Source organism: Panthera leo, chromosome B4 (genome assembly GCF_018350215.1).
Source record: "Panthera leo isolate Ple1 chromosome B4, P.leo_Ple1_pat1.1, whole genome shotgun sequence".
NCBI lineage: Eukaryota > Metazoa > Chordata > Mammalia > Carnivora > Felidae > Panthera > Panthera leo.
This window is the reverse complement of record NC_056685.1, coordinates 31486504-31511247: the sequence shown is the minus strand read 5'-3', so window position 1 is coordinate 31511247 and position 24744 is coordinate 31486504. Positions and strand designations below refer to the sequence as shown.

At 39.4% G+C, this 24744-nt stretch overlaps 2 protein-coding genes across 14 annotated transcripts in view; one reads left to right on the top strand and one right to left on the bottom strand.

Moving 5' to 3' along the window:
- Window positions 1-18427, bottom strand: part of CREM (cAMP responsive element modulator) — a 72505-nt gene extending 54078 nt beyond the window's left edge. For 2 of the 13 annotated variants that reach the window (XM_042945352.1, XM_042945358.1), the window contains exons 1-2: window positions 18246-18427; window positions 9224-9324 (exon numbers count right to left, since the gene is read on the bottom strand). In XM_042945352.1, the coding sequence (XP_042801286.1) occupies window positions 9224-9267 (44 nt within the window). In that variant the 5' untranslated portion in view covers window positions 9268-9324; window positions 18246-18427. Of the gene's footprint in view, window positions 1-9223; window positions 9325-12969; window positions 13085-17842; window positions 18059-18245 lie in introns of those variants that run through there. The other 11 variants (XM_042945344.1, XM_042945354.1, XM_042945346.1 and 8 more) reach the window with 10 other exon arrangements.
- A 293-nt stretch (window positions 18428-18720) lies between these two features.
- CUL2 (cullin 2) overlaps window positions 18721-24744 on the top strand; it is a 157408-nt gene continuing 151384 nt past the window's right edge. The window contains exon 1 of the mRNA XM_042945334.1: window positions 18721-19686. The gene's annotated coding sequence lies outside the window, so the exon portion shown is untranslated. The remainder of the gene's footprint in view (window positions 19687-24744) is intronic.

The following is a 24744-nucleotide window of genomic DNA, read 5'->3' as shown; positions in this document are numbered from 1 at the left end:
AATAAACTTTTTTTTAAAAAAGAGAGGGTACACTCTCTTTTTTTTAAAAAAAAGAGAGGGTACATTTTAAAATGGAACACTTAATGAAAAAGTTGTAAGTATCCAGGGTTAAAAGGTTTTCTTTGCTGAACTTCTAAGAAGCCTGAATATGCTAGTGTGCTTTCAGAAGGTGAAGGGTGCAATAGGCAGCATTTTCCAAAAGTATCTGCCAACCAAAGACTTTTTCCACCTGGTAGGTCCCAGAAGTGGTGTTTTGAAAACAACTTGAGAAATGTTGTCTTATGCTATTTCTTACACCTTTTAAAGCTCTCTTAAGGCTCCGCCAAGAACTTGAGTCTCAACTCAAACACTATATATGCTAGAAGGCCTTCTCCAATAAACTATTCATTTTAGAAACATTTAGTTAGCTCCATCTACATGACAGGTCCTGAAAATACAAAAGTGGGTAAATCACAGTCCGTGCCCTGAAGGAATTTATTCATTAGTGGGTCCCTGGACAACCCTTATCAGAAGTAACTAACGTACTTGTTTTGGGGTTGGGGGTGAGAAGCAGATTCCCAGGCTCAACCCCAAATCTACTGAATCAAACTTTCTGGGACATCCAATTTTTTTAAATACAAGAGATTCTGATATATATTAAAATTTAGGAAAAACTTAGCTTATTGGTCAATTCTATCAGGTAGACCCACAAAAGGGGAACACAAGTAAAGTAACTTTTTTTTAATGTTTATTTTTATTTTATTTTCGAGACAGAGAGAGAGAGACAGAGTGAGAGTGGGGGAGGGGCAGAAACAGAGGGAAACACAGATTCTGAAGCAGGCCCCAGGCTCCGAGTTGTCAGCACAGTGCCTGATGTGGGGCTCAGCTCAAACACACAAACCACAAGATGATGACCTGAGCCAAAGTCAGACGCTTAACCAACTGAGCCACCCAGGAGCCCCAAAGTAACTTCTTAAATTGTGTCAAGGATATTATGCATAAAATGCTTTGGGAAATATAGGAAGTAAGGATTATATATACCTGCCTGAGGATAGGGCCATATGAGTTGTGTATTAAACAAGAAGAAGAATTTAACCAGGTAGAAGAGGAAAGGAGAACTATGAGAGGAAGTAAAGTATGGAGCATAGTTAGAAAACACAATAGCTGATGGTGGTAGAGAATCTGGCTGCTAAGGGAGCCTACTTAGATTCAGTGAGGAAGAGGCAAAGCAGGACTGTAGAAGTAGGGCTAGAAAAGGTTGAACGGAACCAGAGAAAGAATAGCTTTTAATGATCTAGAAAGAAAAAAAATTTCCACCTCACTCATATGCCTCCTCTACTCTAGGTCCTTTAGTGTATTTTGTCCATCTATATAGTATAACGTTTCAACTATTTGATATCTACATAGAATTCAGTAAACAAGTCAACAATAAGCCAAAGTTACTTGTTAACAGGCAAAACAAATGGCCTAAGATCCATACACTAAAACTTATAAAACAAAGAGAACTTCTCACGGGTTCATACTTTAAACTCATTGATTTTTAGGGGCGCCTGGGTGGCGCAGTCGGTTAAGCGTCCGACTTCAGCCAGGTCACGATCTCGCGGTCTGTGAGTTCGAGCCCCGCGTCAGGCTCTGGGCTGATGGCTCGGAGCCTGGAGCCTGTTTCCGATTCTGTGTCTCCCTCTCTCTCTGCCCCTCCCCCGTTCATGCTCTGTCTCTCTCTGTCCCAAAAATAAATAAAAAACGTTGAAAAAAAAATTTTTTTAAACTCATTGATTTTTATTTCAAAACAATTCTCAATCATCTAGTTTCTAAAAATACTAGATATAAGAAGTGACAGCTGACAATGGCAGGGATGGAGGGGGTATGATACAGAATATAATAAGCAGATCTAGAATTCCAAGTGTGTGGCAATTGGGTCCATACAGCATAAAGTTGCCAAGTTCTTTACATTCACGAAATTGAAAAATGTAGGAGTTAAAATTCAATAATGGTAAGTATCATAACTATCCTGAGTCATCAACTAAAGGTTAATATACTCAGTCTACTTTAAGGAAAGAGATACACATAATAGAATGCAGGAAGACTCTCATCATAAAAAGCTCTATTGGGGGCACCTGGGTTGCTCAGTCGGTTAATCATCTGTCTCTTGATTTTAGCTCAGGTCATGACTCATGGTTCCTAAGATTGAGCCCCACAGTGGGCTCTGTGCTGACTCCACAGAGCTTGCTTGGGATTCTCTCTCTCCATCTCTCTCTGCCCCTCCCCTGCTCGTGCTCGTTCGCTCTCTCTCTCTCTCTCTCTCTCTCAAAAAATAAACATTTAAGAAAAAAAAAAAAAAAAAACTTTAATGCTTAAAAGGTCACCTGAAACTAGGACTCATTTTTTGAGATATAATAAAAGACTTTGTAAGTTATTAAGCATTTTAATTGTTTTACACATGAAAGTGTTTTTATATACATTATCTCAATCACCTTACTTGGACCATTTTTCTCCTGGGTATTTCCCACAGTTCAATTCTTTGCCCTTTTCCTTTTTTCAATCTACTTACTATGGCTCCTTCAGTCCTGTATGCAGATGACTCCCAAGTCTGTATTTGTGCACACTCCCCTCCTATGATGCACCTCAATCTACAGTTTTCACATACCTGTCCCTTCCCTAATATTCCTTCTTTTAGTCAAGAGTATTCAAGCACCAAAGCTACAGGTTACAAGCATGTGTCTACATGTGAGTCAGTACCAGATCAGCTACAAAAACCCACAGAGCTAAATATCAGCCAAATCAGGATGCTGTGATGAGCTGAGCCTCCCAGTAAAGAAAGGCAGAAATGGGAGGTCAGCAGCCACCCCTGTTCATCTTCCCCACCACATGTGGTGTCATCCATTATAACTTCCTTTCCCAACACTGGACCAAGCTGCTGAGTTGCTGCTCCTCACAACTGCTGCTGTCCATTCTAAAGATGACATATCACACTTGGCCTCCCTGTAAGCCATGACTAAACCATGATGCCCCTTCCTCCATGCCAGAATCATATCCATTAATACCTCACATTCCTATTTCCCCAGTCACCATCAAAGATGTAAGTTCCTCCCATACTCCACTGTCCCTCTCATAAATAGTGCTTCCTTTCCCTCTGTATTTCAGTTGCTTATTCCTACTCCTATTCTTCCAAGCCCTTGCAATGTGCTATCTGGAACTCCCAACACCCCCTTCGGTCCTCTCAGGAGGGACCAGCTTGTCTTCCCACACCTAATCAGGATTAGAATGTTGACCTGGTATCCTCTTTGTTCCCCACTATTTCTCAGCTGTTCCTCCTCTGTGTCTTTGTAGAAATCCCTGTTCTGTTGAGGCCCAAGGATATTAGGTGTACCATCTTATATTCATCCATATGATAATCATCTTCTCTACATCCAGGATGTAAAGTGAAGACTTTAGCACTTGACTTAAGAGCTTTCCTCTCCACTATTCCATGTTCAACACTCAAAGGAAGGACCCCTGCCTCACCCTGATACTTTAGTGCAAGATTTTCTCTACTCCACTTCAGCCATCTACTTAGCTGGTCTTACAATGGACCTAGACCATGTCCCAAACTATTCCACCTATGAAATGATTCTGACATCCCACCCTAACTACAGCATTCTATTCTCCCAGGTGACACCTACCCTTGATTACTCCCATCACACCTGTTGTTCCACCACACTGAGATCTCCAGACCACTTTCTCCCTTTCCATCAGCCTCCCCCTTTCTTCATATCTCATCTTACTCAGCTTAGAATCCATGGTTTCTCATTTCAATTACTGTCTCCCAATACTCTAAATTCTCTTGTCCCTTTTCTTTTTGTTGTATCTGCCTAGTAAATACCAATTTCAGATAAAACCAATTCAATCTCCTCTATGACTCTATGAACAATACTGAATAAAATTATAAAACAATATTATTAAGGCTATTGAATTCGTGGTTTTTAACCTCAAGTGGGAAGCAATCTTACTGTTTCCCTAGTGAACTTACTTTCCCATTCTGTACAACTCTTTCAAATGTTTCTCCCTCTTCTCAAATCCCTGAGCTCACCTACACTCAATGTAAGACCTTGCTTCCTGTTTCAGATGAGTACTCCCTCAATTTCCTGGCACCGTATCAAAAACCACTTACCTGTATACCCACTATTTTACCTTGCCTCCTGCCTCCCCACTCTTAAACTCTTTTATCTGTCCTCTGGATCTCTAGGCACTATAGTATCAACTATCCTCTCCCCTCTCCAATGGTTTCCTCCTATCAAGATTTAAACCTATTCAAATCTCTTCAATCTCAAACACACACACACACACACACACACACACACACACACACACACTGAACCAGAAGTTCTTTTCTAACTATTCCCTTGAATGTCTCTTCTTCCTCTCACTGCTAAACTAAAGAATTACCAACACTATGTCCATTTCTTTCTTTCTTTCTTTTTTTAAAGTTTATTTATTTTTTGAGAAAGACAGACACAGTGTGAACAGGGGAGGAATAGAAAGAAAGGGAGAGAGAGAATCCCAAGCAGGCTTCACATTGTCAGCACAGAGCCTAATGTGGAGCTCAAACCCACAGAACTGTGAGATCATGACCTGAGCCGAAACCAAGAGTCAGCTGTTTGAGCCACACAAGCGCCCCAACACTATCCCATTTCTTTACCTCTCACCTATTCCTACACAACCCTAAACTGACTTCTGCTTCACTAAACTTCTCTAGTAAAGATAACCAATCTCTGTCACTAAATCTAATGTTCATTTTAAGTCCTATCTGGTTTGATCCCTCAACAGTATTCCAAACTGTTGATATCTTCCTTCTTAAACACTATCTTGATGTCATTATACTGCATTTTCTGCTCTCATCGGATTCTCTGACAATTCCACAAGCTCCTTTGCTAATTAATTCCTCCCCTTACTCAATGTTAACCTTCACACTGCATGTCTTCAGGAATCTGTTTCGCCTTCTCACCTCACTCTCAAATCTCCCTCTGGGTATTGTCATCCATTTTTCTAGATTCAAACACCAAGCTTCAGGGTTATCACTCTCAAATCTAGATCTCTAGCCCAGAGGTCTCTCTTTAATTCCAAACTCATATATTCGAATGCCTAACATCTCCAAATAGGTGCCCTACAGGTACCTCAAACTCACTGGATCCAAAACTAACTTCCTCTTATTCCTCCACAAATATGTTCCTTTTCTGAGTTTCTTACCTCAGAAAATGGGGCCTCACCATCCATCCAATTGCTCAGTAGAAAAGCTGGGTGTCATCTGTGAGACTCTCTTTCATTCCCTACAGCGTTATTACCAAGTGTGATGACTGTACCTACTAATGAACAAGTTAATCCCCTTCTCCACCACCACTCAATCTCCCTACTCCAATCCCTGCTAACAGTTCCCTTTCTCAAGCATACATTTCTGCTTAAAATACTACTCTGCTTAAAAATCTTTAGTAGCTCCCTATTGACTGTAGGATAAAATTCAAAGTTCTTATGATAATCATAACCACAACTATTGGTTGGTGCCTACCATGTGGTAAAATCATACTAGTTTTAATCCTTAACAACTTTATAAGACCTGTATAGTTAGTTCTTCTTTTAGAGATAAAAAGCAAATATAAGGAAGTTAAGAATCTGATCTTACCATCAAAGTTTTGGGCGGCATAGCCAGGTTCTACACTAAGGTCTTTTTCCAAAGTCCATATTCTCAATTACCAAACCAAACCAAACTGCCATTCAATCTCTTTCACAATGTGACTCCATTTCACTTTTATGGCCTCATTTCCAGTCACTCTATTCTTTCCCACATTCTCTATTCCAGCCTCCTCATAAGCAATTTCTTTCAAGTAAACATCCTATTCCCCCAGTTCTAATCTTTGCTATCTGTTCTTCCTTTTTCCTGAAATACCCTTCATCCATTCTTTGTCCAATAGGCAAATTCTTACTAGTTTTTCAAGGCCTGGCTGAAGGACACCATCTTTCAAAAGCCTATTCTAACAGCCAGGGACAGAATTAGTTGTTCTTTTCTGAGTTCCCAAAGGATTTTATGCAGTACTTCCATTATAGCACTTGTCTAGCAAAGAATGCATTTGTTCACAAAGTACTAACACTAGTGTAAGAAGCTCAAGGACAGGGATTACATTTTATACTTCAATGTATTCCTAGTACCTACTACAGAATCTACCATAATTGTTAAATAAACTAATCAACTTTTGGGAAGACTATGCAACTGTCAGATGTCACTAAAATGATAAAAGTACAGTTTAGAGAGATCAAGTGACTTTCTATAGGGTACATAATAGGTAGCATGACAGAGAGTGAAGAAGTCTTATGATTATGACTCCAGGGTTCCTTCCACAGCTAGCGTTCTGGGCATTCCAGTTTAGACAACATTTTATAATAAAGATGTGCTTTTGAGTATGCTGCAACTGTTGTTATAATCTTCATCCAGCCATGCTTTGTTTTTACACTGGGATATAGGGGATCTAATTTTATACCATTTGTATTCTTCAGGAATGCCTAGTATAATGCCCAGTACAGATCATTCAGTAAAAGTTTGATACTAAAATCAATTTATTTGAGAGGCACCTGGCTGGCTCAGTCAAAAAAGCATGCAACCCTTGGTCTCAGGGCCATGAGTTTGAGCCCCACACTGAGTGCAGAGATTACTTTAAAGATAAAAAATAAAAAATAAAAGCATATTAAAAAAATAAAATAAAATCTATTTATTTGAAGGTAAAAATCATTTACAGGAGAGTAAAGCCAGCACTATCAATTTAAAATACAGACTTTATCATTTTCAAGCAATTTTATTCTACTGTCAATATCCAACTGTTTTCTAGTACAACTCTTCTCCTAAACCCACTAAAATCCAACCCCAGGACTCAGGGAAGAAGAGTCAACTAAGAGTTAAATGTTGAATATGGGTCAAGCACTATACTAAGCATTTTCAAACAGTATCCCAGCAGGAGATACAGGACCCAGAACTCAGTATAAATGATGTACATAAAATCCTAACACCTGTAAATCAGCCTCACTAGTCCAGACATAATTCATCTATAAAGTATAAGAGAGGGGTGCCTGGGTGGCTCAGTCGGTTAAGCGTCCGACTTCGGTTCAGCTCATGATCTCATGGTTCATGAGTTCGAGCCCCCGCGTCGGGCTTTGTGCTGACAGCTCAGAGCCTGGAACCTGCTTCACATTCTGTGTCTCCCTTTCTGCCTCTAACCCACTTGCTCTCTCTCTCTCTCTCTCTCTCTCTCTGTCAAAAAGAAAGATTAAAAAAAAATTTTTTTAAAGTGTAAGAGAAAAATCCATTATAATCCTTCATTGTTCATTATGTATTTTATAGTTAAAATTGAAGAGAGGTATCATAAGGTATTTTCCCTAAAATCTCACTTTCTATCAATATTAAACATAGTTGTACTATAGTTAATAATCTATAAATTAATTAAGCAATATTTTAATCTTTTAAATTTTTTTAATGTTTTTATTTATTTTTGAGACAGAGAGAGACAGATCATGAGCAGGGGAGGGGCAGAGAGAGAGGGAGGCACAGAATCCAAAGCAGGCTCCAGGCTCTGAGCTATCAGCACAGAGCCCTACGCGGGGCTCGAACTCACAGACTGTGAGATCATGACTCGAGCTGAAGTCGGACGCCCAACCGACTGAGCCACCCAGGCGCCCCAAGCAATATTTTAATCTTAAATAATAATCCTTATTAGAAAGAAAGACCAATTAGTAATTATAAATTATACAATATTTAAAAATAAGACATAGAAAATAATAAAAAACTAAAAAAAACAAAAGTCCATTAAGCACTATAAACTAATAGCAAGCAAAATACTGGCAAGTAGTTGGTTCCACAATTCTAAAAAACAGATAAGGATTGTTAAAATGGGCATATTTGAATTTATAAATGATTAATAGTAACAATATACTTTTTTTATGAAGGTTAAATTTCTTCTGAAATGCAAACCATTTTCTTCTTTGATAGAAAAATAAATGTTACCCCAATATGCTCTGAATATATCAGGATTCAGTTTAATAAAATGTTAATATAGCTATGTCTTAAAATAATAAGATCCATCCATTAGCACAATTTTCAAAGACTTCTAGGCTGAACTACTTTCAGAGGGAGAGACCTGTATTTGTTTGCTTACTCTGTTATTTTCCAGAACTTTAATAGAACTACATCACACTGCAATAACTTCTGAAGTACAGCAGTAGAGTACTATTTGTATAGTACAACACAATAGGTAGACAACCTATTATATACCTTCTAGAAATGAATACGAAGGCATATATTCATAAAATTATATTTATAACTATAGAAATACCGAGGCAATTAATGACCAGGGTTATTTAGGATCCCTTTGCATCAAGAACATATAAAACATTTAGTAGAAGGAAAAATCAGAAGAAAAAGGAAAAACATTTTAAAGGGATGTTATCATGGTACTTATGAAAGTGTTTTTAAAAGATAGAAAACAAAGAAGAGAAAAGGAAATATAGGTCAAATATACCTAAATGAAAAATAAGACAAAGGCAGTTGCCTAATTAAAGTGTTTGATTAACTAATAAACTTCTAAAAGCTTAGTTGTATTCCATTTGCAGACAAACTACACTGCAGAACAACTATATTTCCACTTGTAAAATTTTAAAAATAGAATCCAGCTGCAAAAGGAAAAAGTATTAGTTCTTTCTATTCTTTGTGAAGAGTTTTACATAAAATGTCATAGAAAATTTATTTTCTTTTTAAAGCTAGATCCAACAAATGAACCAGAAGGTCTCTGAAAGCAGCCAAAAAGAAAACTTGAAAAACTCTATATGGATTTTTGTAAAAATATGGTAGAGACTTTGTTTTGTTTTACGTTAGGTATAAGCATAGCTTAAAGGCAAGGAAAAAAACTAAGACTCTGTCCACATCCTTATACATGGTCTCCTTTCTAAATGAAAAGGCCAGCATGCAAAAAAAAGCTGAATGTAAAAGGTTCGCTGCTCCCCCCATTGCCTAGCACAGTACAGGGTAGAAGATGAATGAATGTCTTAATTGAATGGCTGACCACTTTGGGTACACACTACCATTCTCTATTAGTATAATATACACATATACACATACATATACATTTATGGATGCATGTTAACATATATACATTATTCACTTATCTATTATTTTAACTTTTACCTAAGCAAAATTTTCAAAAGAACAGAAAAACATATATCCACTTACCTTAGATTTGTCTTAATATATTTTTTCCTGCCACATTTGCTCATTATTAAGACATTTGTAATCAATGCTTTGTTCCTTCCCTGTTTTCTTCTTTATTTATCCTGCAGAAAAATTATGATGTTGAATTGGGAGATCATAACATTTTATTTTTAAAAAAAGTCTCTCAAAACGATAACAGAATACCCGAGAATATCCTAATTTCTATAAAACTGAAAAAAAAGAATAGAAAGCTGAAAACAAGTCTGTATTTTTTTTTCAATCTCACTTCTATGCAATTTTGTTCTAGGAAAAAAATTTAAAACATAAATCATGAGCTATTTATCAGGTTATTTTCTACCAAAGAGAAAGTAGTGTTGTCTAAATCATTTAATACATGCTACATATAGTTCATGGAATCAGCTATATTTTAAAATAATAATCACTTAATAAATGGAGTGAATTTATCATTGACTTAAATTTCATTCCACTGCAACAAATTTGTCAACCATTTTTTATTTACCTTAAATTTAAAACTGGCTTTTTTTTTAAGCTTATTTATTTTGAGAGAGTGAGAGAGCACACACACGTGCTCATGAGCCGGATAGAGGGAGAAAGACAGAATCCCAAGCAGGCTATACACTGTCAGCATAGAGCCCAATGAGGTGCTCTATCTCATGAACCGTGAGATCATGACCTGAGTGGAAATCAAGAGTCAGACACTTAACCAACTGAGCCACCCAGGTGCCCGTCAAAATTGGCTTTTGTCAAAGAATTTTAACTGTAAGTAAAATATTACCAGTTCCTTTAAAATCTCCTCCACTAGCCTTCAATCCATTTAAAAAGTTGTTTTAGACACTCTACCAATTAAAACCCATTTTTTGTTACTAATATCCTTTAAAAATATGAAGTAAAACTGGCAAAGAAAAAGACAAAGGAATTGGGAGCACTTATTTTAGAGGTGGAAAAGACAAATGTCCACAGCCCTAAGTATCTTCTAGGCATCTTCAACAGCAATGGTTGTGCTTAGCTACAGACATACTGCTTTCAGGGTTCCCTCCTAAGTGGCCCCCTCTAAAATGGTGTCCTTTTAAAACTGAGTGGGCAGGTTGGCCTAAGGGCACTAGGGCAACGGTTATAGCTACCATTTGTCCCCCATCTCCCAGCATAGGGACAACAGGAGATGGTCATTTGAACCAGGCTACTTACAACATGAACAAAAAGCGAGGATGGCGCTGTCCTTTGGACTAAATCTTATTCTGCTATACTCTACTGTCGTTTTACATGGGGACATCTTAACCTTCCATAAAAACTGTGTAACCTAAAGGCAGGGACCATTTATTTATTAAACAGTGATTGGCACCCATGATATGTCAGGCCTTTCAAATGATAAAATGTCCCCACTCTCCAGGAGATTGCATTTTAATGAGGGAGACAGACATTTAAACAAAGAATACTAATAACATTATTTGAATAATAAAGAGAGAAGTAAACCACTAATTTCTATATTTCTCTTGGAAATACCATTTTCTTTGTTTAATTTCTGACTTAGTAATAAATTCTTATGGTTCAGAATTCAAAAAGTAGCAAAAGGTATTCACTGAAGTCTAGGAACAGCCACCCACTTGCTCTTCCCAGAGGCAATCAGCATTGAATAAAGTACGAGCTTCGGTCACCACAGATACCAAGAGAAAATGAGAAAATGACTAGTCTCGTACCCAAATAATGACGATCAGATAAAACTGATTCTGACTCAGGCTTATCAAAGAATGATTTCTTCATAACTACTGTCTAAGAAATCATCACTGCCTGCTTGTGATTGACTGCCTGCTTGCCAAATCTAAAAGGATGCTTTCTAGTCCCTATCTTTATATTCCTACAGCATTTCCTACTCCACAAATTTTGTCCTCCTTGAACTCTTTAGGACACCGTGTTCATGCTTTTCTTCCAAATTATCCAGCCCTTTGTCCTCAGTCTTCTTTGGCCACTCTGTAAAGGCTGGTATTCCCAGGCTTCCCATCATAAAATTCTCCCCCGCCCCCACACTCCCTAGGCTTACTTCATCCTTACTTGATAGATCTCAGATTTCATATCCAGCTTACACTTTTCTCTCCTGAGCTCCAACCCATATGTATCTGCCTTTAGATATATCTCTTAATGGTTTGCTCACAGATCCTCAAGCCCCAAATGTTCAAATCTTTCCTCTTGCTGTACTCTTATCTTAGTGACTGACATCAACACTGCCTCAGCCACCCCAGCCACCCCATCTGGGAGTCCTCCAACATGGCCTAGTAGCAACAATGTGTGGTATAAAAACACACTATTAACAGTCAACCTGAGTTCTATTGTTTATTAGCTATATGAGATCAGACAATTAGAAACTTCTCCAAGCATTCTTTCCTGTCAAATGGAGATCTTGTTGTGAGGAGAAAATGTAAATAATAAACACAAAATGTCTAACTGTGCTTGGAATATAAGCAAGGACCATTACCTTAATGGGCCTCAATAAATATGTCTCCTGTATCTTGACTCTGCTGTATTCTCTCTGTCCTCACTGCCACTCCTTTAGTTCTGAAACTTATTATTTGACATGATTAAAGCAATAACTGCCTCCCTATAAAGCAATTCATCTCTCCCTATAACTTCACTAAACCTCTCCCTCAACCCCTCTTAATCCACTGCACTAGACCACAACACTCTACTCAAAATGCAAATCCAAACATGCTATTTATTTCCTTATTCAAAATCCTCCAATAGACCCCTTGCCTTAATATATAGCCAAAGTTCAGGGCCCCTGGGTGGCTCAGTTGGTTAAGTGTCCAACTTCAGCTCAGGTCATGATCTCACGGCTCGTGAGTTCGAGCCCGACGTTGGGCTCTGTGCTGACAGCTCAGAGCCTAGAGCCTGTTTCAGATTCTATGTCTCCCTCTCTCTCTCTCTGCCCCTCCCCTGCTCACACTCTGTCTCTCTCAAAAATCAATGAACATTAAAAAAATTAAAAAATATATATGTATACATATATAGCCAAAGTTCTGGCATTATAATTTGAGGTACTTGGTAGAGGCTTCATAAAGTTTGTTGCAAAAGCATTCAGATTTTAAAGTATACCAAACCTTTCCATTACATCAATTTTCCAAGTCCAAAATTACCTTGTGGGGATTTGTAAACCAGGTGATCCCATTTTACTAAAGCATAAACTATGCATACTTTGGAAAACTTAGCTGTATACTATTGATCTCATCCAAAATCTGGTTTTAATGTCCTAGAACATGCTATCCTTGGGTAGACAAGGATTGACTTAGCATCCCCTGCTCCCACATACCCAAACACCTGAATGGTTTTGAGCACAAATATCCTAATGTGTTCTCATACTAAGCTTAATATGATAAATATTCTACTTAGCCTAAAACATACCCCTTGAATTCATCATATTTCATGATATAGTCTGAGGTTATCATTTTTAAGCTGATCTCCTTATGCCTAAAAATCACAAAGGGTACTGATGAAATGTCCTGTATACTACCAATTTTCTATAAAAATAATTTTAAGGTCCTATCTGCTAAAGAAATTTTCTCTTTTAGAGTAGAAAGCACATCACAGATTAGTTTTTTATAGACAAATAAGAGCTTATATTAAGGGAGAAAATGAGTTAAAAAATCTTTGCCTATATGTAAATTTCTGTGCTGTATCTGGAGAAAAACCACTTACACTGATAAAAAATTTCCTATCATATATTAGGTTTGAATACCAAAATAACATTTGACATTCACCTTACTCTTCATCAGTGTCTTGTTCTATTCATTCTCCAGCGTACAGATTCAATTAATTTCATTGCTTCAAGTACCCCTTAATATAGAGCTCTCCAGAACAGGGATTTAAGATATGCTGATTAGAGAAAAACAGCATTATATTTACACTTACAAAATCTGAGTATCTACCATGCTGTGGTTAATTACATTCTATCTTAATTTAACTTTTTGGAAAAATCAGGTTTATGTAAGAATCAAACTTCTTGAGCAACTTTACTAGAATATAAAAGCTTACCTAACCAACTTCCTCCTCCCCAACCAACTCTCTGTTATTAGCCAATGTTCTCTATTTCTTCTATAAAACCTACAGTATAATGTCCACAAGTTATTCTCTAGTGTTCCCAAGCACTTGTCTTCCTAACAGCTGTGGAGTTAGTCATATTTATCACCAGACTTGATTATGCCAGCCATACTTACTATTGTAATTTTGCTATTCTGTTAAATATCATGTTAGATTAAATTATTAAATAGATTTAAAAGATTTATAAAGGAGAGCTGCTTCTATGAAAACTAAGTTGAATGTCTTGGAAAGACAATAAAGGCAAGTTCCTTTAAAAAAAAAAAAAGTCCTGCTTTTGGACTAGGGTCAAAATAAAAAGAAAAGAACATGGAATAAAAGGCAGTATACCCTCTTATGGAAGCAGAAAGAGAGACCACAGAAAAATACAATGTTTCTCTGGTTCTGGGATGAAGCAAGGTGTTACTTCCTTGGGAAAGTAGGACATCTCCATAGGTTAATCATGATTTAAATACCAACAGCAAGTAAGGTTTGAAAGATAAGGGAAGAAGAATAGAAGTGCATATAAAGCTGGTTCTTTTCAATCATGACGATTAAAAAGTTAGGGAAAGGTAGGGCTGGCTAGAAGCGAGAACTAATTCCAAAAAGCCAAATACCTTAAGTTGACACTGATGAACCTACGCTTGTTGTGCATTTTAGGTGAAGGAGAATCCAGGAAAAACAAAGTGGGATAGCAGTAACAGGACATTATACCACTTTTAAAGTTTTGTAATCATTGTGACACAAAGTTAAAATAACTTTCCAATAACATTCTTTACACTTTTGTGTAAAAACAGAAGTACCCAGGAACAGTACTTAGAAATAATTGAAACACTTGTAAATAATGTCTTTAATATTTTAAACATGAATCAAACAGAACATCAAGTGGTTTTTTAATACAGATTCAAGGCCACTCCAATTTAACTGCTTCAGAGAGCTACTGTCTAAGAAATCTTAACTCTTTATAAAATCACCAAAGGATTAACTATTTCAGTATCACTTTCTCAATTTACTCCCCACCGGGCACCTGCCTTTGGCTATTTGACAGTCAATGAACAGCAAAATTGGCTGCTGGGGAGGAAATGAAAAAATTCAAATAATCATCGCCTACCTCCATCTCTCCAAATACCACCCTCTCCACTACCACCAGTTCAGGGAAGGAAATAAATTTAAAGATCTTCTGTGGGAGCTATTTGCTTGACTAGAGTCATTGCAGGGCTTTCTTGTTCAGCATCATATTACTGCACTTTAAGTACATTTTAAATACTTATCTACATGAAATACAACTCCAGTGACTAGTAAATCTGGGAAAGAGTAGATAAGACACTTGAATTAGTTAAAACTTAGAAAAATGAATTTCAACGTTATTATACTTAACTAGATAGGTCCTATTTTGTGTATATGAACAAAACTGCTACCTTTCAAAGTGCTGAAACGTATTTAAATGTGTTAAATTTAATTACCCCATCAGTATAAAGAAGAGCAAACGCATCCCAACTGTCCACATACAGTATATTGGTGTTTATGCATGATACAGTTTTCCAACACTTGAGCTAGAAGCTTTTATCATATCAATGCTAGGACACAAATTCCAGTTTAAAACATTTCTAAGCAAAAAAAAAAAAACAAAAACAAAAACAAAAAACATTTTGGGCTATCAATGAAAAAAATTGAGGCTATTTGAGATTATGAGCAAAACTGTATGACATTTGACTTTGAGTTTTGGATAGTCTAAATTTAAGTCTGCTGTGTTTAAAAACAAAGCTTTAATAAGGGAACTGAAAAAACTGAGTTTATTTTATGAAATTCTCAAAGTAAAATATCAGAATCACACGAGCTCCATTGTTAGAATTTCATATGGTTTTGGGGCACCGGGGTGGCTCAGTCATTTAAGCATCTGACTCCAGCGCACGTCATGATCTAGCAGTTCATGAGTTCAAGCTCCTCGTTTGGCTCTGTGCTGACAGCTCAGAGCCTGGAGCCTGCTTCGGATTCTGTGTCTCCCTCTCTCTCTGCCTCTCCCCTGCTTGTACTCTGTCTCTTTCTCAAAAAAAAAAAAATAAATAAAAATTTAAAAAATGAAAAAAAAAGAATTTCACATGATTTTGACATTTAATTGGTCTGGTTATCAGTGTTCAGAAAATATGCATGAAGATGCTTCCCACTGTGGGAGAGCTGTAATACTTCAAAACAGCCTCACAAAAGAGCTCCTAGCGAGGTTTCTCGGAGGCAAGTATCTGCCCTAACCAGTGAGTTATTCCAATAGACTTTAAGCAAAATTCCCACATAACTTCCTAGATTATGCTTTTCCTCAAAACTGTTTTACATTCACCTTGCTGACAATTTCCTCTAACACTCCTGGCAAGGTCAATCAAAAGATGTGCAAGATCGATATTTTACTTTTTAAACTTTGCTATAACTGAATTATACCAATAAGACTCAAGTTGTCTTCATGAGTAATATTCCACTTAGTGGGATAAAATCACACTTAGTGTTATCCTTGGGTTTTCCTCTTCACTCTCCCTTATTCTCTCCTGGATATCCTAAAGCATCAGAAAAAGAAAACCCATGTGTGAAAGGATTTACTCTTAAGAACAGTGCACTCTTTATTGCACAGTTCTCAGGATAGAAAGTATTTTAAATATATTACAATATCTTGTATAGTCTCTAAAAGGAAGCTAACAAAATGATTTAAAATGTTTCTTTCTACCTATGTGTACTGGATGAGAAACTTTCCCTGAAATCTTTACTTGTATAATCTATCTGTATTGATAATATTGAAACTGCATTCAATGTACAATAACTCTTCTCAAAGTTGACTTTTTAATACATATATGGAATCCATTAGTTCAACAGAAAATACTTAACAGAATTCAAAGATATTTCAGGCTTATTTCCTTAATGACCAATGTTGATTACGTGTCAAAATATCAAAGGTTCAGCGGTTGAGTGTTAGGATTCTTCAGTTTTACTTAAAAAAATCTATCTATATGGAACAGGACATTTGAGTGCTTTCCAACGGACTACCACTTCAACAATAAACCTGGCTCAATTTTCTGGCTCATTATTCGCTTGGAGAGAATATCAAGTTGGAGAAAACAGATCAGAAATATATGTATATACTAGTCAAGTTTCAGTCAGGATTCCTTATGTATGTTAATAATCTACTTTTCATGAAATGGCCAGAATTCTAAACAAGATTTCATATTTTGATCATGTAACGACTTGCCTCCGTAGGAAACTAAAGTGGTCCATGGAGTCTGGAGTTTGTTAAATTCATCAGTAGAAGCAAATTTTATTAACTTTCCAGGACAATGCAAAAACAAACACTGAAGAGCTCCTCTGTGTTTATCCATTGAATAAAAATTTATTCATATACTCTTACAAGATATGTACACAAACATCGGTATAATTACAACTTCACACTCAACAAAACGATACCAGGTTGACCAGCAAAGTCACTGGGAAAGCATCTGCTTACACTGATCTATTTACAGATTCGTACCAAAAATGTTTGTGTAATTATTTTAATATGACAATGCTTTAAGTGTTCACTCATTCAAGATCAAACCCATTTCCATTTAAATATCTTTTTTAAAGTTGTATCTGGATCAGTAAGCAGTTCTTTAAACACTATTGTTTTAATACCTAGCTTTTATTGGCCAAAACACACTATTTGCAATTTGCCTTCCTTGGGAGAAAAAAATTCAAAGATTTAAAAACTGTGAAGGGAAAGCAGCTTGTTAACCAAAAATAGGACCAAGACCAGGAGAAAAATGTGGTATCCGAAGCGGGGCGGGGGAGGGAAGGGGGAGGGAAGGGGGAGGGAAGGGGGAGGGAAGGGGGAGGGAAGGGGGAGGGAAGGGGGAGGGAAGGGGGAGGGAAGGGGGAGGGGAACCAGAGAACATGAATTATTAATGTAATCTAATACGATTTTCATACCGCTCTATCGCTGTGCATCTAGGTTTGTATTTCTCTAAAGGGAAGCTGGCTGCACTCTCATCAGCCCGCCAAATTAAGCTTGAAAAGGAAGACATTTTAAGAAGTTACGTGGGTAAGAGGTACTGTTAAAAGGGGCTCTCTCAGTTTTAGTCACCTTCAGGCTGATCCTGTAAGTCAAAACTGCCGAAAATGTGATCGTAAGCTGACAGCTGCTCTGCTTAGCGCAGTGCAGGAAACGTCTCAGCGATTTCAAAGTTAGGGATCTAGCATACGTGTAATAGGCAGTAAGGTGAATAATGTGTCTATTCCCTCTTCCGCAAGTTCTGGGAATCTTGCTAGGTGGTTCTAGAAAGGCAAACGTCGAAAGTACAGAACAAAACCTGAAATTTCTGTTCGCTGTCACGGATTTGTTCCTTCTCGGCTATCATAAAAGTCTTCGCACTATATCATCAGGTCTATCGTGTGTGAAGACCCAGTGACTCAACACTGCTGTCCCCGGCTCTTGTTTCGGAGAAGATAGGGGTTAACGCTGATTTATATCTAACCTGGGTACGTAAAATTGAGACAAAAGTGCTACTAATCGTCGGCTGTGAAAATAAAAACCAACGTCCTTACTTCTCGCTTCCTTTTCTTCTCAAAGAGGGAGGACCACACTCATCAGAGCAATAAGGCTTTTTCCGAAAGACTTGTCCAACTTGTACCAAGTTCAAAAGGAGTCAAGGATTGCTGAGAGAGCAGACCAGCCCCGCTGTCCTATCGGGAGAGCTCTGCTACTAACCCGAAGGCAGTCCGCGAGCGGAGCCGGAGACTGAGAGGCCGCCGCACCGCCGGGTAGCCCCGGAGCCGGCGCCCGTGGCCGGGCTGCTCCCGCCCTCCCCGCTCCCCCGCTGGCTCCGGCGGCCCCGCTGCCCCGCGCCCCCGACGCCCCCGACCCGGCTCCGCTCCGCCTCCTGCGTCCGCCTCCTGCGCCGCGTCGCCGGCTCCTAGGTCTGTGGGTCCCGGCCGACGCACCACTTACCCGCCGCGATGAGATTTACGTAGCGGACCTCGTCACTGATTACGGACGGGAGGAGGTGGAGACGGCGAGCCCGACCGCCGCTCAGGAGCGGCGCCGCCGCCCAGCAACCCGGCGCCGGCGCCGGCGGCGGCCCCACGTCGCCCCCACGTCAGCTCTGATGCGGCAGCCGCGGCCTCCCTGCCGAGCCGGGACCAAAAGTAGCGCAGCAGCCGACCGAACCGCGTCCTCGCGCCCCGCCCTCCCTTCCCCCACTCCACGACTGCTTCCCCGGGGACGCCCGGCGGAAAAATCCAAGCTCGAACTCTGCCCCCTGCTGGCCGCCAGCGGGAGTGCAGCGCTGACAATCCAACAATTAAATGGAACGGAGGGAGGGGGGAGGGGAATGAAGGGCCAGGGGGCGGGGCCTAAGTGGTAGTGAGGTAGGGAGGCGGGGCCTAAGGGTGGAGAGGAGGACTAGGTCGGGGGGGGCGGGGCCGGAGGAGGAACTAGGCTGCCCCGGGAGGAAGACCCAGTCCAGGGCAGGGCCTGAGGGGTGGGCTGGAAGCCGGAAGCCGCCCCGCCGCGCGTGCGCCGGAAGCCTGGTTAATTACAAACTAAGCTAACGGCGGTGCTGGGTTCTCTGCTTCGAGGTCTCTTGTTCTCTGGGCTGCGGCCTAGAGCGTCTCCCATCCCAACCCAAGCTGAGGTACGCGGGCGTTGTGGGTCTTTACCGGCCAGAGGCGCTTCCTGCGGATTCCCGGGGCTGCTGAGCGGACACCTGGAGCGTCCCCACTCACACGTTCCTGCAGCGTCTGCCATTCTGAAAGACGCTTTTAGGTCCTGGACTTGAGCTTTCTGGGAAACCCAGCTGGCTTGTTCTCAGACTGCTGCCGCCTCAACAGTGACTTTGTGCGTCAGTGTCGTGGAGAAACAGCGACAGTCCCCACTTGGAGATGTGACAGAGGAAAGGAAGGCTTTTGGTGACAAGCAAAAATCCCTGCCTTTAAAAAGAGGAGAGTTTAGTTTTCATCCAGTGGCAACCGAGGGCTTTCCAGTAAGAGGAACGTTGCTGACCCGTTATAAACTAGGAACCCACTTACGCATACTCAGAACGTACTGAATTGTAAGGCTGAGTAAGCCCTCAGAAATGGAGGCTTTGTAGCCTATAGATAAGTCTCTTTACATTAAGGAAAAACGAATTCAAACAATGATTACCACCCAACTTTATAGTACTCAGGAATGTGTCATGCCCAAAGCCAGTGTCAAGGACACCACTTGAAAAGTTGCTGAGAAAAAAAAAAAAATCTGTCAACGTAGAGCAGGTAGAAAAGGGAAGCTTTGTGAAATATTAGAATCCCCGTAGAGTGGGAGAAAATTCTGAACTGTCTTCACTGCCAGGTTTTGGCCAACCTGAACTACTTTCAGCTGTAATGCATACTAACAGAAATAAGAGGAAAACCTGGTAAGTTCACTTCCTCCTACTGACATAAGCAGAATTCTGAAGTTCCTCCTTGCAGTATAGTAGATAAGCCCATCACCGCCTGATAAATAGTAATTTCTTAAGGAACACTAGCGAGTTTACAAATTAAATTTACAAAACAACCAAGTCTGTAGTAAGACAAGGCTGGCACCGAATATTTATGCATCCATAATACAGCTCATTTTAGCTCGGGGGAGGGTCATTAGAAGGGAAGAAAATAAAAAAGGATTACCAAATCCTCAAAATCATACCATTCATTGTGGTCAAGGTTGACCAGTGCAAGATGAATGGATTTTTATCTACAAGTGATTGAGGGGAAATTGTGATCATTCTTTCCCAGAACATTGCTCTCCACCTACTTGTTTGTTCCTAAATTTCTTTAACAAAGTACACATTCTAAAGGGCTTAAAATGGGGGTGCCTGGGTGGCTCAATCCCTTAAGCCTCTGACTTCAGCTCAGGTCATGATCTCATAGGCTCTTGAGTTCAAGCCCCACATCCCCGCATCCAGCTCTGTGCTGATAGCTCAGTGCATGGAGCATGCTTTGGATTCTGTGTCTGACTCCCCCTGTGATCCTCCCCCACTCACACTGTCTGTCTGTCTCTGGATAAAATGAATAAAGGGCTTAAATGTAAGAATTAGTGGTAAAGCAACATACACTAAGATGTAAATGTCAAATCCTTGAGAGTACCTGCTTTTGAAAACAGGAGAGTACCTGGGATCTGAAAAGAGAGGGCATGACATAGCAGCGGGGAAGGTACATGCAATTTCCTAGTGCTGCTATTTGAAATTACCACAAACTTACTTAAAACAACACATTTATTATCTAACAGTCCTATAGTACTCAGGAATGTGTCATGCACAAAGCCAGTGTCAAGGACACAACTTGAAAAGTTGCTGAGAGGGGCGCCTGGGTGGCTCAGTCGGTTAAGCGTCTGACTTGGGGATCTCGCGGTATGTGAGTTCGAGCCCCGCGTTGGGCTCTGTGCTGACAGCTCAGAGCCTGGAGCCTGTTTCAGATTCTGTGTCTCCCTCTCTCTCTGACCCTCCCCCGTTCATCCTCTGTCTCTCTTTGTCTCAAAAATAAATAAATGTTAAAAAAAAAATTTTTTTTTTTAGAAAAGTTGCTGAGAAAAAAAAAACCAAACATCTCAATGGGCTAAAATCAAGGGGTTGTGGGCTCCAGGGAAGAGTCCATGTCCTTGCATTTTTCATCTTCTAGAGACCACCCACATTCCCTGGGTCATGACTCCTTTTCTCCATCTTCAAAGCCAGCAACAGCTGGTTCTTTCTCATGCTGCCATCTCTCTGATTCTCTTGCGTCCCAGTTCTCCTTGGTAGAACCACTGGGCCCATCCTGATGATCCAGGATAATATTCCTGTATCAAAATCAGCTGATCAGCTGCTTAATTCTATCTGTAATACAGCTTAATTCTACCTGTAACTTTAATTTCCCTTTGCCATGTAATCTGACATGTTCATAGGTTAACAGTGATTACAATGTAGACATCTTTGGGGAGTGGGAGCATCATTCTGCCTACCCATAGTGAAGGATTCTAAAGCTTGAGCTCTGAGACAAATCACCTGCCTCTCAGGGGTATCCCTTTCAAATAATTCAAACATTTCATTAGAAATGCCAATAGCTGATTTTTCAGGGTTTTTTTTTTTTGTTTTGTTTTTTACATAAGATAAAGATAGAAAAAATTTTAATGGGATATCAGGGATAAAAAAGAGCAGGTTATGAAGACATAAGTTTTTTAAACAGGAAGAATAATAGTACCTACTTATTTGCATTGCTACAAAGATTAAATAAAGTATCTACCATAAAGTGTGTGCTCAATAAAAAAAAAAACTAGCCATTTTTATATTGGTCTAGTGTCTAGATTTTTGGGTTCCTCACCTAGGCAATATTTAATTCTCTGTTGAGAAACAACTAGAGCACCTACTTTCCTGAGAAAGTACGGGCTGTCAGTCACACCCAAATACTCCCTCTTCCCCTGAAAATCTCTTAAATTATCCCTCCCTTTGTGAGTCAGGCGGAACACCTCCTTCCAAATACAGTTGTAAGACAGGTGTCATTTTTTTTGATGTTTACTGTTTTGTTTTTTTATTTTTTTACTTTAGAGAGAGAGAGGCAGTGGTGGGGCATAGGGGGAGAGAGAGACTCTTAAGCAGGCTCCAAGCTCAGCACAGAGCTTGATCCAACAACCGTGGGATCATGACCTGAGCTGAAATCAAGAGTTGGATGCTCAACTGAGCCACCACACCACTCCAAAATAGGTGTCTTTTCTTTCCCATATTGTACCTTTATTCTCTCTCTTCCTCTTAGCTCCTTCTCCTCTCCCTGCAAATGTGTTCATATCTTGCCTCTACTTGAAAACTGTTGACACTGCTTTTCCCAGAAGGAAGGCTACAGAGTTTCTAGCTCTAGGGTGCACGTTCACATAACATTTTTTTGCCCAGATGGTTGTTGTTCCAGCTCTTGCCAATCCTCTCGCTATCAGAATTCTCAAGAATAGAAAGCACTTGCTATTTTCACTTCCTTACCACCTACTCATTTCTTATTTCCTGGCTGTATGATTTTTGCCCTCTTTCCCCCTTCTTTCTGATTAGAGAATCTGAAACTTTTTTTTACATTTTTCATCCTCCTTGACCTCTTTTCCTAATTAATACTACCTTCTTAAGGTCTCCCCCCACCTCTGAATTTCCATGACATTTGACTCTCTTGGCTTCACTCACCTTTGTTTCTCTAAATGCAGATAGTTCTGAATTTTCTGCCCTTGATCATTTTCTTCTACATCGTCCTCCTTATTTCATCATTCCCATTTCTGTTGGAAAGGAAATTCTCAAAGTTATACCCCAAGCTCCCAACTTCTCTTCCTAGCACCAAATCATATTTCCATCTATCTGATAGAAGTTTCACTTACATGGCCTATGATAATTTCTAACTCAATAGATTCAAAACTATATCATCTTCCCTTTCCATTCTTGAACATTGTTTTTATTTCAACAATGTAGCAGCACTTTTCAGTTTCCAGTCATCCTGCCTTTAAATCATGGAGTCATTTTGGTCATTGTATACTCATATCATTGAGGATCCATTTAGTTTATAATTTAAAGAGCCTGCTATGTTCTAGGTCCTATGCTAACGCCAATCCTATTGCTTTCATGTGTAGAAATTTGCATCCATCCTTTCCTTCTCATTCCCACTATGACCAGTGTGACTGAGGTCATCCTTGCCTCCAATATAGTTCTTAAATATTTCTATCTGGTTCATTTTCCCAATACATGGCTCTTGTGATTTCTCTTCTTAAAAATCCTGAATGATTAAGAGGGACTGGGACTTAAGGAGTCAAAGGTGGAAAGCAGATTGAGTTCCTTTTGTTGGCCTCTTGAATTTTCTACTACATGCATGCATTACATATTCTAAAAATGTAAAATTTTAATTAAAGCAAAAAAGTCAGTGAGATCTTACTGGCTGAGTCCAAGTATCTTAGTTTGGCATAAAGCCCTTGATGATCTGAGTCCAACTTAGGTATACAGGCCTATTCCATGTTAGTCCTTTGTGTTTTATACCACACTGCTTCTTATACCTTGCTGCACATCAGAGTCATGTGAAAAACTTGTTGAAAAGATGTTCCTAGGCCATAGGCCCTACCTGTTGACTTACTGAGTCAGAATCCCCAAAAAAAGAACCTATAAATCCACTTCTTTTAAGATTTCCAGATGAGTCTAGTGTGCTGCAAGATTAAATGCTGGCAGCATTTTAGCCAAACCTTACTACTTACTGTTCCGTATAATTACCTTATATTTTCCAATCTTTTTGGGCTTTATTCACTCCATTTTCTCCTCAATTCTCTATATCTGCCGATTAAAATCTTCTGCATACTGTAAGACCTAGCTTACATGCTATCTCCTTTACTGATCTTCTTAGAAATAAAATGTCTCCTCTTTGCTTGCGATAAATGATTGTTGTCAGGAAACAGGGCCAGAATTCTGAGTTAAAATTCCAATTTTGATACTTTACTAGCTGTGCAAATGTTGGGCAAGTTCCTAAACTGCTCTGTGCTTCCATTTCCTCGCCTATGAAATGGAGATAGTATTAGTACCTGACTCATAGGTTGTTGTGAAGATTAATTCATGTAAGTATATAGAATTTTGTGCTTGGCCCAGAGTAAGCACTGAATAAATGTGAGTTATAATTAATACCTTATTACTTGTGCAAGTTCCTTCATTGACTTGTGTGGAATCTAAGCTCTAAATCCACCCCTTTGTTTTATAAATTAGAAAGTGGAGGGGCGCCTGGGTGGCTCAGTCGGTTAAGCATCCAGCTCTTGATTTCCGCTTCAGTCATGGTCTCGCAGTTTCATGAGTTCCAGACCTGTGTTGGGCTCTGCGCTGATCCTGACAGTGCAGAGGCTGCTTGAGATTGTCTGCTTCTCTCCGCCCCTCCCCCGCTCCCACTCGCTCTGTGTCTCTAAAAATAAATAAAATTAAATTTTAAATGTTTATTTATTTTTGAGGATTAGAAAGTAACAGAGTGTGAGCAGGGGAGGGGCAGAGAGAGAGGGAGACACAGAATCTAAAGCAGGCTTCATGCCCTGAGCTGTCAGCACAGAGCCCCACGCGAGGCTTGAACTCACGAACCATGAGATCATGACCTAAGCTGGTCAGACGTTTAACCAACTGAGCCACCCAGGCACCCCGATAAATAAATAAAATTTAAGGAAACTAAATTAGGAAGTGGAGGCTGAGTAGTTACAATACTTGCTTTGGCTAACCAATAGTAATATCGAGACTAGAATCCAGGATTTGTGACTTTTAACCCTGTGCTACTACTACTATACCACAAGATCTCAGAATTTTGCATTGTTTAAATGGCTACACTCCTTTTTTGTTTATTTTATTAATTTACCGCAGGAGAGAATTAGAAAATGGATTCACTTGAAAGGTATTTACACAGGCCCTTTCTATTCAAGCTTTAGGATTTGAGACTCTAACAAATATAGTGTGTCCAGTTTAAAAATTTGAGAAAAGGAA